Raw genomic sequence first — 14378 nt, 5'->3', positions numbered from 1 at the left:
CCCCCCCCACAAGACAGATAATAGAAAGCTGTGCAGATCGTTCCCCAGCTGTTGCCATTGGGTACAGACTCCCTGTGACGTCACAAATGGACCCAGTGGCTGAGGAGAAAGAGGCAGCTACTAGTGGAAAAGAAGGAGGGGAGCAGGACCAGCAGAAGGAAGAGGTGGTGGCTGGGGGGTTGGGGTTGGGCATGTAGGGCTAGCTGGAGATGCAGAAGGGAAATCTGGGTTGACTCCTTCCTGTCTAACTGAGGTGCCAACATTTTGCTCTCTCAAGGCTCCTCTGTGTGTCTTGCGATGCCCACATAGGGGTAAAAGGAAATAAAACCATGACTGATTTTGTCACAAAGAATCCTCCAGCACTAGTCACCTTATAAGGTTCCCTGGGGGTTGAAAAGTCTTTTTAGCTGAACTCTGCTGTGTTTGGCAAGGTGTTTCCCTCAGGGTCAACTGCTTCAAACTTTTAGAAGAGAGAGACTCGGTGCAATGTTAGAGGCTCAGCACGCGAACTATGATGAGCCTCAGAGAACCTGAAAGTCCAGACAGATAGGTTTTCAAACACGAAAGCACAGAACAAAAAAATATGCATACCCAGCATTCTGAGATGGTCCTCTGAGTGCTTTGCATCATGTGGTCTGCAAGTGAGCCCCATGCACCTAATGCACTCATTTAGCATTCTGAGAATATCAGCTTTCATTGTAAAAAGTAATTTTCTAGCTTTTGTGGTTGCAATTTGATCTCAGTACATAATGGGGGTGGGGAGGGAATCTGATGTAATTCACTATATTTGATAAGCTGCCCACCCTGTCTTATAGGAACATGCTTAGTGAACATGTCCACTGATATAGGGCTTCGTGGAAAGGCAAAGCAATGTTGTGGTGAACTTGGCTATCTGCCCAGGAATGTAAAATCCCAGTGCATAAGATTTTTTAAAGTGCCTCAATCAGCCATAGGGGAGAGGAAGCCTGGGGGCTAAGTACCCCATACATTTAAAGCACATTTCCCCTCACCTAAAGAATCCTAGGAACTGTAGTTTACCTGACATACAATTCCCAGCACCCTTAAACTACAGTTCCCATGATTCTTTGCTGGGGGGCGTGTGCTTTAAATGTATGATGTGTACTCAACGAAAGCGAGTAATCATATCACTGGCTGAGCACATTTACTCATCAGGAAGCATGAGCTCAGCAAACTCTCTTATAATTGAATGATCCTCTATCAAAGAAGCAAAACATGCCAAAAAGCAGCTATGGGTGTTTCAAGATTTCAGGTTCCCAAGTGAGAATTGACAACCTGGAAGGAGACTGGGAAGTATCTCATATTGCATATCAAAATCATAAACAGTTGTGTTGGTCCATTGGGGTAGATGTATAATTTATTGCTGGAATGGCATACAAAAGATGAACAAGTGAAACCTGTAATGATTGAATGGGCCAGGGATGTGGGGCACAATATCATGATTGTGGATTGGGAGAGAGAAATTGTGGAAAAAAGGAATCAAATTTACAGCTTGTAATGTATTAAGAGAAAATTTGATGAAAATGATGTACAGATGGTATTTAACACCAGTGAAGTTAGCAAAAATGTATCATACTCATGATAATAAATGCTGGAAATGTAAAGAAAAAGAAGGAACCTTTTACCACATGTGGTGGACGTGCCCCAAGGTAAAAGACTTCTGGGAAAGGATTTATAATGAACTGAAAATGAAGTGTTGAAAAACACATTTATTAAGAAACCAGAAGCCTTTTTACTTGGTATAGTGGGTGATGAAATCCCCAAAAAGGATGTTACTTTTTTTTCTGTATGCCACAACAGCTGCGACAATATTGCTAGCGAAGAATTGGAAGAAACAAGATTTACCAACTATCGAAGAATGGCAGATGAAGATGATGGACTATGTTGAACTTGCCAAACTCACCGGGAGACTCCGAGACCAGAGAGAAGTGACGGTGGGAGAAGATTGGAATAAGTTTAAGGAATATTTGAAAAAATATGTTAATATTTAAGAATATCTTTGGAAGTGGATATAGGTTGTGGGGTTAGAAGTAGAAATAGTGTATTTTAAAATAGTATTATTTGTAAGTGATAAAATGTGAAGTTTTTTTATGGTTAAAGTAAGTGTGATTAAAAAAAAAGATGGTTAGAAATTATGATATATGTAAACTGCTAAAGATGAAGTACAGTAAAATGAAAATCAGATAGGTGGGACTTGGGGAAGCCCACCTAACAATGTTTAGAAAAATAAGGATAAGAAAAGAATCTGTTTGTATTGTTTGTTTTTCTGTTTGTGTTCTTTATTTGTGTTATAAAATGAATAAAAAAATGGGGGGGGGGGAGAGAGAATTCAAAAGCTACAGTAGGGCAGCTTGAACAAGTTTGCAAATACTCCAGGATGCAAACAAAAACCAACCAACAAACAAAAGACCCTGCAGACTTTAGAATTTGAACATTGTGTCCTGTTTTCCCCTCTAACCCACCACTTACTTTTGCTGCAGTTAAGATATAATCTCTGACCAAGAATTGTAGAAAAATTGTGGAGTTTGTGTGAATCTTCTCCCCAACTCCCATGTTGTCCGTTAGTGCACTTGAACAAGAAGTAATCAGCAGGGAAATTAGGGCCTGACTCAAGACTATTCAGCATGCTGGCACTTCGAGCATGCCAGTCTCTTACAACTGCAGGATAATCACTGGAAAGGAGCACAGCCAGGAAATGGCAGTACAGAGCTATGCCCAAGAACAGCTGCAAATGACTGCCAAAAAAGTTGCCAAGTGTTCTTCACCTATTGATTCCTACTGTTTGGACGAGATAACCCTTTGGGTCCCTTCCAACTCTATAAAGCATTTCTATAGATTTCTATCTACTGGGAGGAAAGGACAGATGTCCTTAATAACACTGGAAGTTATAAATGCAGGAGGGAAGAAAGAATTATTCAGCAACATCCTGGACTGGTTATTTTAGAGGTGGTTGGGAAAAAGTGAAAATAACAACACAAGAAAGAGCTCTGCTGGATCAGACCAAAGGCTTGTTAAGTCCAGCATCCTGTATCCCCAGTGTTCAACCAGAGGTCTGAGGGATGCTCACAAGCAGGACATAAGCATAACAGCATCATCCCCATTTGAATCCCCTAGCAACCGGCATTCAGAGACACACTGCCCCAAATACAGCAGTATGGAATCTTCTAGTTAATTATGTTCGCTTACACGCTCTTAAGTATTCCCCAGGCTTTTATTCATGCTCATGCCTGCAAGCAGGAAAGGCAACACCTAGGTAACCAGTGAAGTTGCTCCCAACAATGGATTTGGGGGTGGACAAGGAGAAGAGTCCGAAGGAGTTTCACTTATTCAGAAGGGGAAATTCTGAAAGTAAAGATGTTGCTGCTATTTGTTAATATTGATTCGTTAGTCTCTTTTTACTAAGTGACGTAACCAGAGAAAAATACCACAAATAAAAACAATTAAAACCAGAAAATGTAAAACAATCAATACAAAAATACAGTAAATGCTCATCCAAGCTGGTGCTGCTTGCATATTGCAATGTAGCTGAAGTCCACACCTCTGACATTTGACACATTTAAACAGGATGACTAAGAGGAGTCTTAACAACAGCAAAGATTTACATCTGTATACTGAAAACAGCAGTTTCTCATGCCTTAAGAGTTGCCCCAACAGTACAGCAACCTCCAGGTAGAAAACCAGTCAGTTCTGAACCTAACAAGTCCCATATTACAGGAATATCTTGCTGAAATCAAACCGAGGCGATTAGGCAATTCTGTCCAGCACCAAAGGTTATTTTTGGAGCACTTTCAAAACTCTGTGGCTCCATTCAATCTGCATATTTTATATGCACATAATTAACTATAATTGCATAAATCATTTCTGGTGCCAGGTCATGCCTGCTGCTGCTAAACATGTCTTCACTTGCCTATCAATATATTTTGATGGTTTTGCTTTTCGTTTCAGCAATTTGTTCCTGACCTGGCAAGTTCGCCAAGTATTCCATCAAGGGAAAATGACAAAGGACCATGGGATATTCAATGATATACATGAGCTCTTCTTCTTTGTCTTATACAGAACCAGTACATTGTCCTGGCTCTCACCCTTGGATGAAGAACTCCGACTCTATGCTTTGGAAATCCCCAAATTATTAATGAAATTAGCACATGGTCTCAGCACCAACTCAGAGTACAGGTTACATAGCTCAAAATGTACATTGACAAGGGATGGGATACATGGCTAGGAATAAGCAAAGACTTGACACATCCCTCCTGCTCTCCTTGTAAAGCAGAGGGATTTAGCAATTTTCTGAGCCCATCAGATATGCATTTTCAAACTTTTCTTTTAGCACAGGGAGATTGAAATCTATTCCACACCAAGGAATCTTATGCATCAAGAAAACTAAAAAGAAATAGACAAACAAATCACAACAGCTGTTTCCTTTTGGCTGTATTATGGTTGCTAATTTTCCCTTCATTTCACAAGACAAGCCATATGGTCAATAGGCTTACTCATTTAAATAGTAATAATAATAACAGGAAGAGTCTTCCACATGACTTAGTGTCAAAAGTTTACAATTGTTGATGGCACGAGGAAAAAATGGGTATAACAAGGAAATTCCTGGGGCAAGTACTCTTTGGTGAGAAAACACCAGCAGATTTAAAAATCACAAAATATGCAGCAAAGTAAAACGTAGAAATATAGGCTGTTAGATTTTTTAAAATATCCCCTTATGAGTCCCAAAACTTCCCACTTCCTTTAGCATAAAAGGCCACACATTTGGTCTAAAAAAAGGATAAGTAATAACTACTTTGTAAAATGGATAACTCTCCTGAGATATCCCACTGCTGGAAAAAAGATAATTTATTACCAAAATGCAGCCCCTCAAATCCAAGAATAAAATGTTGGTGTTGCATGGATGTGAAAGCCAACACTATCTGATGTTTGAAAGCAAATGCTGCACTATGTCTTATTTAACACGAAAGAGTAACTTGTTCAAAGCCACCTAGGCAAATAATAATAATAATAATAATAATAATAATAGTTTTTGTACCCTGTCCATCTGACTGGGTTGCCCCAGCCACTCTGAGTGGCTTCCAACAGAATATACCAAAACACATCAGAACATCACACATTTAAATCTTCCCATAGTAAATGTTACTATGAAGGCCACAGTAGCATTTCTATATATGTGAATCCTGCAAAGATGCTGATGAAAAGTTCCTTTGTTAATCTATCCTTACTTATTCGCAGTGAGGATCAAAAGCAGTAAAGTACTGCTGTACTACACAACAACAAATTAAAAGTCAATTAAAAACAAGGAGATTGCAAAGTGCAATGAATTCAAAACATTTTCATAATACCATGATTAATTGACTTTCAGCCATTCATTTAACCTAGAACATAAGCAAATAATTCAAGCCAAGTACTTATGGCACTAAAATTGAACATGTCATTACTATAGCTTCTGTTCATGATTTTGTTACTTTTGAAACATTAAAGTTTTTAATCTTCGTCAGTTTGGTTCCTAATAACCCTATAAAGTAGATACCACAGTGCCTATTTTCTCTAATTTAGTTGGTCTGGTGTTCCAAACATGCCCTTAGAAATACTAAATATAGTACCAATTTGCCTGAAGATTTAATGAGTTTCCCTTTACTTTTGCTACACAAATTTTTAAAGATTCAAGAAAAGGTAACTTCAATAACTTACAAGAAAAGTTTTGTAAAATTTCACAAATGATAGAGATTGAGTTTCAGGTGTTTACAAAATCATATGAAGAAAATAATTTGTGGTAAGATATATGAAATTCTGTTACCATGAAGGATGCACTACTGCTTTATTTTAAACTACACAGAACAGTAATTAGGCTATTGGGTGAAAAGGCAAGAATGTACTCAGAAAATGGTTCCCCCCCATTTCAGTAGATTTATGAAGCCAGTAGCGTCAGTGACCTTGGGATGAAAGTACTTCACAACATTTTTTGATTTGAGGATGAGGGCAGGATGCATTTAAAGGAGCAGACCGTTTTTGCACATTGCCAACTTAAGAGTTTGTGGGTATATACTTTTTGCCTACTATGGGCACAAGAAGGATCAAAATAACTGAAAGAGTGCAAAAACATAAATGAAACTATGGAAGTTTCGTGAATTTTTCTTTCTTAAGAGTCCACTTGTGGATGAAAATATTTATGGAGCCCCGAATTCTGGTTCATCTTTTGCAGATTTTAATTTCCCTGATATACAGCACAATTCCACAGTGCCTACTCAAAACTATGTCCCATTGAGTTTAATGGGGTTTACTCCATGGAAACTAGATATAGGTGTGCAGACTACATCCACAATTCTATATGAACTAACGTGGGAGTAAGTCTCATTAACTCTTCTCTACTTCAGAGAAAACAGTATTAATTTATTATTTCATCCCATTTGTTAATTGCTTCCAATGAAACATCTTGAAGTGATTTAACAAGGAATACATATATAAAACTACTTTATACACACAAATCAGTTAAAATATTTTATTGCTACATCTTTTTAAAGACGTGTATATGACTGAACTGCATTGATGTAATATCCCCAGGGCCCAGTTTCTTACCAATCCTTATTAGCTGCTATAACAAAGAGGTAGGCACCTTAAAGACTTAAAGTTTAACATCAGCACAGAGAATTTGTAGTTTTAATGAATTATGAAATGCTTTGTCAATCCCCTAAGAGTTTACTGAGAAAATGTCTCAACTCAGCAAGAAATATTTAGGTGCACTGAAGGGGAAAATAATCATTTCATTAAAGAATTTAACAGCATAATCCTATGCATGCCTTCTCAGAAGTAAGCCCCTTTGAGTTCAGTGAAGCTTTCCCCAGAGTTAATAGTACAGAGGATTGCAGCCCAAGGTTGTATTCTGAGAGTATGCCCCAAAGAACTCTGTGAGCCTTAGAAGGAGATATGCACACGATTAAGCTGTAAGCTCCTTGTATACCAAATATTTCATACTATATGTGAAAATGACATTGTTTTAAAAAATAGTGCTGGTGATCTATTAATGCCAACCTATCACACTAAACTAGTGTCAGTTAGATAAATTGTTTCTATATAATGGTGAGAGAAGACAATTCCTACCACAGTTTCTGTGAGCATTTTATTCCCCTGATAGTTAGCAGATACCCATCTGCCAGCCACCTAAACAAATGTGTTAGAAAGATGTTTGGCACCATTTCATGAACTTAAAACTACTGTTACATGCCCAGGCTGCAGTAAACAGCTCCACAGTCCACACTGCTGTGATCCAACAGTTACCATAAAAACTGTATTTATAAAAATACTAATTCTGTAGAAATGTAACTTGTAAACACAGAGAGAGCATATCTTGTTTCCCAGAGAGGTCCAAATGGAGGACGCCACTAAAAACACATTTATGTAGGTATTCTGCAGACTGTACCTGAAAGCAGCTATAGAACCATAAACAATAGCAGAGAGTAAGGCCTGTCAAGGTGCTACACTCAATATGCCAGCAAATTTGGAAAACTCAGCAGTGGCCAGAGGATTGGAGAAGATCAGTCTACATCCCAATCCCAAAGAAGGGCAGTGCCAAAGAATGCTCCAACTACCGCACAATTGCACTCATTTCACACGCTAGCAAGGTTATGCTTAAAATTCTACAAGGCAAGCTCAAGCAGTATGTGGACCGAGAACTCCCAGAAGTGCAAGCTGGATTTCGAAGGGGCAGAGGAACCAGACACCAAATTGCAAACATGCGCTGGATTATGGAGAAAGCTAGAGAGTTCCAGAAAGACATCTACTTCTGCTTCATTGACTATGTAAAAGCCTTTGACTGTGTCGACCACAGCAAACTATGGCAAGTTCTTAAAGAAATGGGAGTGCCTGATCACCTCATCTGTCTCCTGAGAAATCTCTATGTGGGACAAGAAGCTACAGATAGAATTGGATATGGAACAACTGATTGGTTCAAAATTGGGAAAGGAGTACGGCAAGGCTGTATATTGTCTCCCTGGTTATTTAACTTATATGCAGAATTCATCATGCGAAAGGCTGGACTGGATGAATCCCAAACCGGAATTAAGATTGCCGGAAGAAATATCAACAACCTCAGATATGCAGATGACACAACCTTGATGGCAGAAAGTGAGGAGGAATTAAAGAACCTTTTATTGAGAGTGAAAGAGGAGAGCGCAAAATATGGTCTGAAGCTCAACATCAAAAAAACGAAGATCGTGGCCACTGGGCCCATCACCTCCTGGCAAATAGAAGGGGAAGAAATGGAGGCAGTGAGAGATTTTACTTTTTTGGGCTCCATGATCACTGCAGATGGTGACAGCAGTCACGAAATTAAAAGACGCCTGCTCCTTGGGAGAAAGGCGATGGCAAACCTAGACAGCATCTTAAAAAGCAGAGACATCACCTTGCCAACGAAGGTCCGTATAGTTAAAGCCATGGTTTTCCCAGTAGTGATGTATGGAAGTGAGAGCTGGACGATCAAGAAGGCTGATCGCCGAAGAATTGATGCTTTTGAATTATGGTGCTGGAGGAGACTCTTGAGAGTCCCATGGACTGCAAGAAGATCAAATGTATCCATTCTTAAGGAAATCAGCCCTGAGTGCTCACTGGAAGGACAGATCGTGAAGCTGAGGCTCCAATACTTTGGCCACCTCATGAGAAGAGAAGACTCCCTGGAAAAGACCCTGATGTTGGGAAAGATGGAGGGCACAAGGAGAAGGGGACGACAGAGGGCGAGGTGGTTGGACAGCGTTCTCGAAGCTATGAACATGAGCCTGACCAAACTGCGGGAGGCAGTGGAAGACAGGAGTGCCTGGCGTGCTCTGGTCCATGGGGTCACGAAGAGTCGGACACGACTAAACGACTAAACAAAAACAACAAGGCCTGGGAACTAGGAGTGCATGTCAAGTTCTAATGCTAATCTGCAAGGACTCTCATAGTTGCTTCTCTGAAAGCCATTTGCTGCCGTACATGATCTGAAGTGTGCATCACAAGAAGGAAATGCACAATAGAGTGGAGCACACTTACAGCATCCATGCACATCATGGGTGGACACTCATAAATTTGGAAAACCAATTCCATGCTAATGGAGCACACAGTGATTAATTTAAACTTTCAAGTGTTATGACGGGTTTCAGCACTGAATGACTTAAAAGCAAATTGTGTTGTGCAGCAGAGGCAGCCAACAGGATGCCCTCCAAATGTTGTTGGACTCAAGTTCCCATTGGACACAACCAGCATGGTCCATGATCAGGGATAATGTGAGAAACATCTGAAAGTTTCTCATTCCTTGCCTAGCTTGAATGGAAGTCACTCTTATTAGTTACAGATTTTTCACTATTCTGTTACCCAGTATGTACTAGAAATGTCAGAGACTGGACCTGGGACCTTTTACATGCAAAGCATGTACTCTGTGATTCCTCATCCCAATCTAATCAACTGCTTTCATATTTTAATAGGAAATTACATGTAGCTGAACGTGCTCTAGCAAAACCCTTTACATTTGCAAAATCTGTTTAATCTGTAATACTGCTGACTTCCAAGGCCAAATAATCTCTTCCTGGCAAACTGAGTCTTCCTTTAGATCTATTTTTGTTTGCACTTCTTCTTGCAAATTGCCATGATTTGCATAGATAGCCAATGCACAAAAGGCCACACAGACTATATGCCTGCTCTAAAAGGGCTGTCTTTGAGCCTTCAGGCAAACACCTTCAACAATAAATGTATTCTGTTACCATTTTTTGTTGCATGTAGGCAAGGTCACATTTTTCTAAGCCTTTATATCATGTAGTAACAGCCACTGATGGAATGAATTCTAGGCATGCATAAAATATATTGCTTTCAACAAAATCATAAAATTAGTATACAGATCCAGCAGGATTTGGTGGCTGAAGTGCTTTGACTTAGGAAGCTTATATCTGAACCATTTATCATCTGTAATTTTTCTAGGTGGCCAAGAAAGGAGTGATTGAGGTGTTACAGTTTTTCCAAGTTATATACGGGATAAACTCAAGCAGCTACTTGAATCAAGACAAGCTTACAGTGACTCAGATTTGCCAGACCCTACTTTACAGTAGCCCAACGTTACAATGAGGCAAGGGATGTTTTTGAAAAAGTGTGCCATTTCACCGATGTCACTCAACTTTATACAATTAAATATCAATACAGATTAGGAAGCAGAAGAAAACAAGCTGAAAACAAGCAGAAGTTGAGAATGTATTTTTGACTCATTCCTGTGATTTCCATTTAGGTAACTGTCCTTGGGAAGTACAGCACAACTGACATGCACAATAGTGGCTAATGGAAGAGCCTTGCTGCAAAAGCTTTCTAGGACACTTGAATCAAAATATCCTAAAAATAACCTTAGACTAGGAGAGAAAGAGATGCACAACCATTTTTGGGAATGATGGAATTGTCAACACTGTAGTGCTACAGGATTAAAATTCCTTTATGATCTTCCCCACCCTCATCCTGGTTTTATATTCCTTTCGTGCCAATTAAGACATTACGTTTTGCAGTTGCCATCAGAGCCTTGCAGCCTGTATTGTAATTCAACCCAAATTACAACCAAGGATAGCCATATAAAACACAGTGACAATGCACATGTAAAACAAAATTTTAAAAAGCTGAATCCTGGTTGTCTTGCCTGATCTTCACTATTTCCAGATGATCAATGCTAGCAACAAAAAACATACATGGCTAATAGACACCACAATTACAACCACTACACTTAAAACATTCAAACTGTCATATTAAATTGTAAGGAGTTATCTAGAATGGCAAGTCCAGTTCAACTCAGTTTCAGCTTTGGACTGGCTGGCTGGCTCTAACCAAGCTAGGTGTAGGTGAGGAACTCATTCATTGAAATAGTGAAGTGCAAAAGGAGATGAGGAAATGAGATTCATCAAGTTACACATTTACTGGTGTAGGCCACAGAAACTGACATGCCCTAAATCAGTGCTTCCCAAACTTTCCGTCCCACAGACCACTGAGTCTTGGCAGATCACTTAATGAGTTCATGCCTGTTGCAGCAAGCAATTCTAATATGCAATAGGTGCTGGTTTTTAAATTGTATTTTTATTGCTTCTTTTGTATTTCATATATTCCACCTGAATGAAGCTTGTGGTCTACAGACTATAATTTGTGACACTCTGCTGTAAACCATTCGAGATCTTTTGAGCCAGATGGCTCAGAATTAATTTTTTTCTTGATGCAAGACAGAAGCAATGTGCTCCTGTGAATAAATTATTTCACTTGGGATTCCTGCATTCCTGATAAGTCCCAAACTCACTGTGGGACCTCGCTGTATTTCACTCCCAGTATAGCATATCTAAAATAACAATTGAGTGGCCTTCACAGAATTTCTTTGAAGGTAAGTTACAAAAGGTATCAATCTACCTCTGCTCTATGCATGGCTGATTAGAAGTAAGTCTCACAGAGTCCAATGGGACTTACTGGCAAGAAATGGTGCAAGAACTGCAGCCTAAAACTTCTCCGTGTGGGCTATTAGTAATCTTCCTTCATGCAATTTTCAAAGGACTCTGGGATGCCACTCTAAGTCTTCTGCACAAGGATGTAGGAAACAGTAATCAGTAGAGACCCTGCCAACCCCAGCAGTACTGACATGCAGGTGAATATAGCCATCCATACACAATAATAAAAGCCTAAGCAAGCCAATATACATACATGAAGAAAAACTGGCATCCTGGATTTCCAAACACACAAACAGTATACCTTCAAGTGAAATGCACACACCTGTTGCAAATGCAGACCCCGCATCAAGACACCAGGCGTGGACATGGCATGTAAATAAACGCACCAAAGAATAGCACTAGCAGCATCCCCCACCCCAAAAGATCCAAACTGAGCAATTCTGCCCCTTATTTCTCCCCCTCCCGCCTCGGAGCCCTCTTCGCCCCCTTACCAGCTAGCCCTCCGCTGCCTCCATCTCCTCCGTGCCCCTTTCTTCTCTGCAGGATGAAGTAAGGGTTGGCCCTCTCCGTGATCCACAGGGCGTTTGCCAGCAGCACCTCCTCCGGGTTCACCCACATGCTCCCGGCCAAAGACAAAGGCAGCCTGGACGGGATTCGCTTCAGACGTCTTATTTCGCTTTTAAATCATGCGGAGCCCGGGACGATGCTGCGAGCCCCGGCTGGCTTCAAGCGCCCTGCCCAGCCCTGCCCAGGTAGGAGCCCGCAACGCCCCGGCCAGAGGAAGGAACATCGGGGTTAGAAAGGGGGAGAAAAAGCAGCACCATCCCCACCGCGACTCTCCAGCCCCGGATCAGCCCCTTCTCCAAGCCCAGAAGAGCGGCAGCAGCTCGGCGAGAAGACTCGCTCGGTGGCGGACGCGGGGATGAGCCGAGCGGGTGACCTCAGAGAGCATCAGCTGCGACGGCTGGGCCCGCCCAGCAGCCTCCCAGGCTCCTCACTGCATTCAAGCTCCGGGAAGGAGCCGCTTGCGGAACGGCGCCCCCACTCGGAAAAACGCGAGCTTAGCAGCTGCTCTCCTTCCGGCACAAGAGCTCGGGAGGTCCGCTCCGCTGCATGGGCGAAAAATGCAAAAAAATAAATAAATGCAAAAAACCAACCCCCCCCCCTCGCAATGTCTGATGCTAACGAGCAAAGGCCAAGCCTATCTATCAGTAGGGAGCGATTGCAGGGAGCGAGGTCCACCGTTCGGCATCTGTGATATGACTACGGGGAAATCACAACAGGTAACCCTGGCGAGAACGCGCCCGCGCGCGTACACACACACCTCCGGATTGGTACTGCCGAGAGCCGCCCAGCGCACCACGGATCTTTGAAGCTCACCTACCTAGCTACCCCTCCCCCGCTAGGTTTAAAGCACGCGCAGAGCCTAACAAGATCTCAGCGCGCGCGCACATGGGTCTAAAAAGCCTGCCAGGGAGCAACACTGATCTATCCGAGGTCACTGCAAAATCGTCCGCATCACGGTCTGACAAGTGGTCGCTTATGGCAGCTAAGGAGATGGGCATCCGCAGGGCGATCAGCTGCCAGTAACTGCCACCGCTCGGAACAGGGTGCACAGAGCGAATAAATCTAACCACCGTGTCATCGGTCGGTAGCTATAGATGGCTTGCTCGTAATGTCCATTTCTGCTCAATGAAAAGGGGAACGGGAGGGGGGGGGTGGAACGTCACCAGCTCCCGTTCCGCCGAACGCTTTCTATGCGCAAGCGCGCGACCTTACGACTAGCGCGCCGCCAGGTTCCGAAAAAGGCGTGGCCAGCGCCAGCAGCACAACCTGCGCAACGTTGTTTGGTTTCCTCCTTCCTGCACTTCCAGGAGCCAGTCCCGCGTCCTGTCTGCCCTTGCTCCTGTCCTGTGCGGGTTTCGGCAGAGGCTCCACCGTCCCTGCCCCACCCCGGTTAGAACCGGCGCAGGAATCCCCTGCAGAGCTCTGGCAGCGAGCTGATCTTCAGGGAGGGTGTGAGAGAAGTCATTCCTATCTCACCTGATCTCCCAAGTCAGAATTCTTAAGCAAAAAAGACTTCAAAGAGGCGAGGCTCCAGCAAATGTTGCCGAACTAAATAGGACATGGGAGTAGCCAGGATTTGTGTGTGTGTGTTTGTGTGTTGGGGGGGGGGGCTGGCTTCGGGCTGCAGAACCTCAGTTAAGGATTTCTATTGATTTTCTTGTGAAATAGGATCAGCAAATTCCAATCCATTCAGTTCGAATTTAATTGAAAGAGTTGATTTCTTTCCCAATGAAGGGATTACATTAGCATAGCTAGAAAGATAAAATTATCGGCCGTGATTACTACTGTTGTGTTAGCCATCATTTTATCTCCCAGAAATGGCACAAACCTTGTTGTCGTTTTGTCGTGTCCGACTCTTTGTGACCCCATGGACCAGAGCACGCCAGGCACTCCTATCTTCCACGGCCTCCCGCAGTTTGTTCAAACTCATGGCGCAAACCTGTTGTTGTTGTTGTTTAGTCGTTTAGTCGTTTCCGACTCTTCGTGACCCCATGGACCAGAGCATGCCAGGCACTTCTGTCCTCCACTGCCTCCCGCAGTTTGATCAAACTCATGCTGGTAGCTTCAAGAACACCATCCAACCATCTCATCCTCTGTCGTCCCCTTCTCCTTGTGCCCTCCATCTTTCCCAACATCAGGGTCTTTTCCAGGGAGTCTTCTCTTCTCATGAGGTGGCCAAAGTATTGGAGCCTCAGCTTCAGGAGCTGTCCTTCCAGTGAGCACTCAGTGCTGATTTCCTTAAGAATGGATACGTTTGATCTTCTTGCAATCCATGGGACTCTCAAGAGTCTCCTCCAGCACCATAATTCAAAAGCATCAATTCTTCAGCGATCAGCCTTCTTTATGGTCCAGCTCTCACTTCCATAC

At 42.4% G+C, this 14378-nt stretch overlaps 1 protein-coding gene across 2 annotated transcripts in view; it reads right to left on the bottom strand.

The window, feature by feature from the left end:
* Positions 1 to 12577, bottom strand: part of TBC1D9 (TBC1 domain family member 9) — a 53496-nt gene extending 40919 nt beyond the window's left edge. For both annotated transcript variants that reach the window (XM_081021860.1, XM_081021861.1), the window contains exon 1: positions 11936 to 12577. In XM_081021860.1, coding sequence (XP_080877986.1) covers positions 11936 to 12062 — 127 coding nt within the window. In that variant the 5' untranslated portion in view covers positions 12063 to 12577. The remainder of the gene's footprint in view (positions 1 to 11935) is intronic.
* Positions 12578 to 14378: the final 1801 nt, after the last annotated feature.

The sequence above is a fragment of the Podarcis pityusensis genome (genome assembly GCF_964106645.2).
Source record: "Podarcis pityusensis genome assembly, chromosome: 9".
NCBI lineage: Eukaryota > Metazoa > Chordata > Lepidosauria > Squamata > Lacertidae > Podarcis > Podarcis pityusensis.
This window is presented reverse-complemented; position numbering and strand designations above follow the sequence as displayed.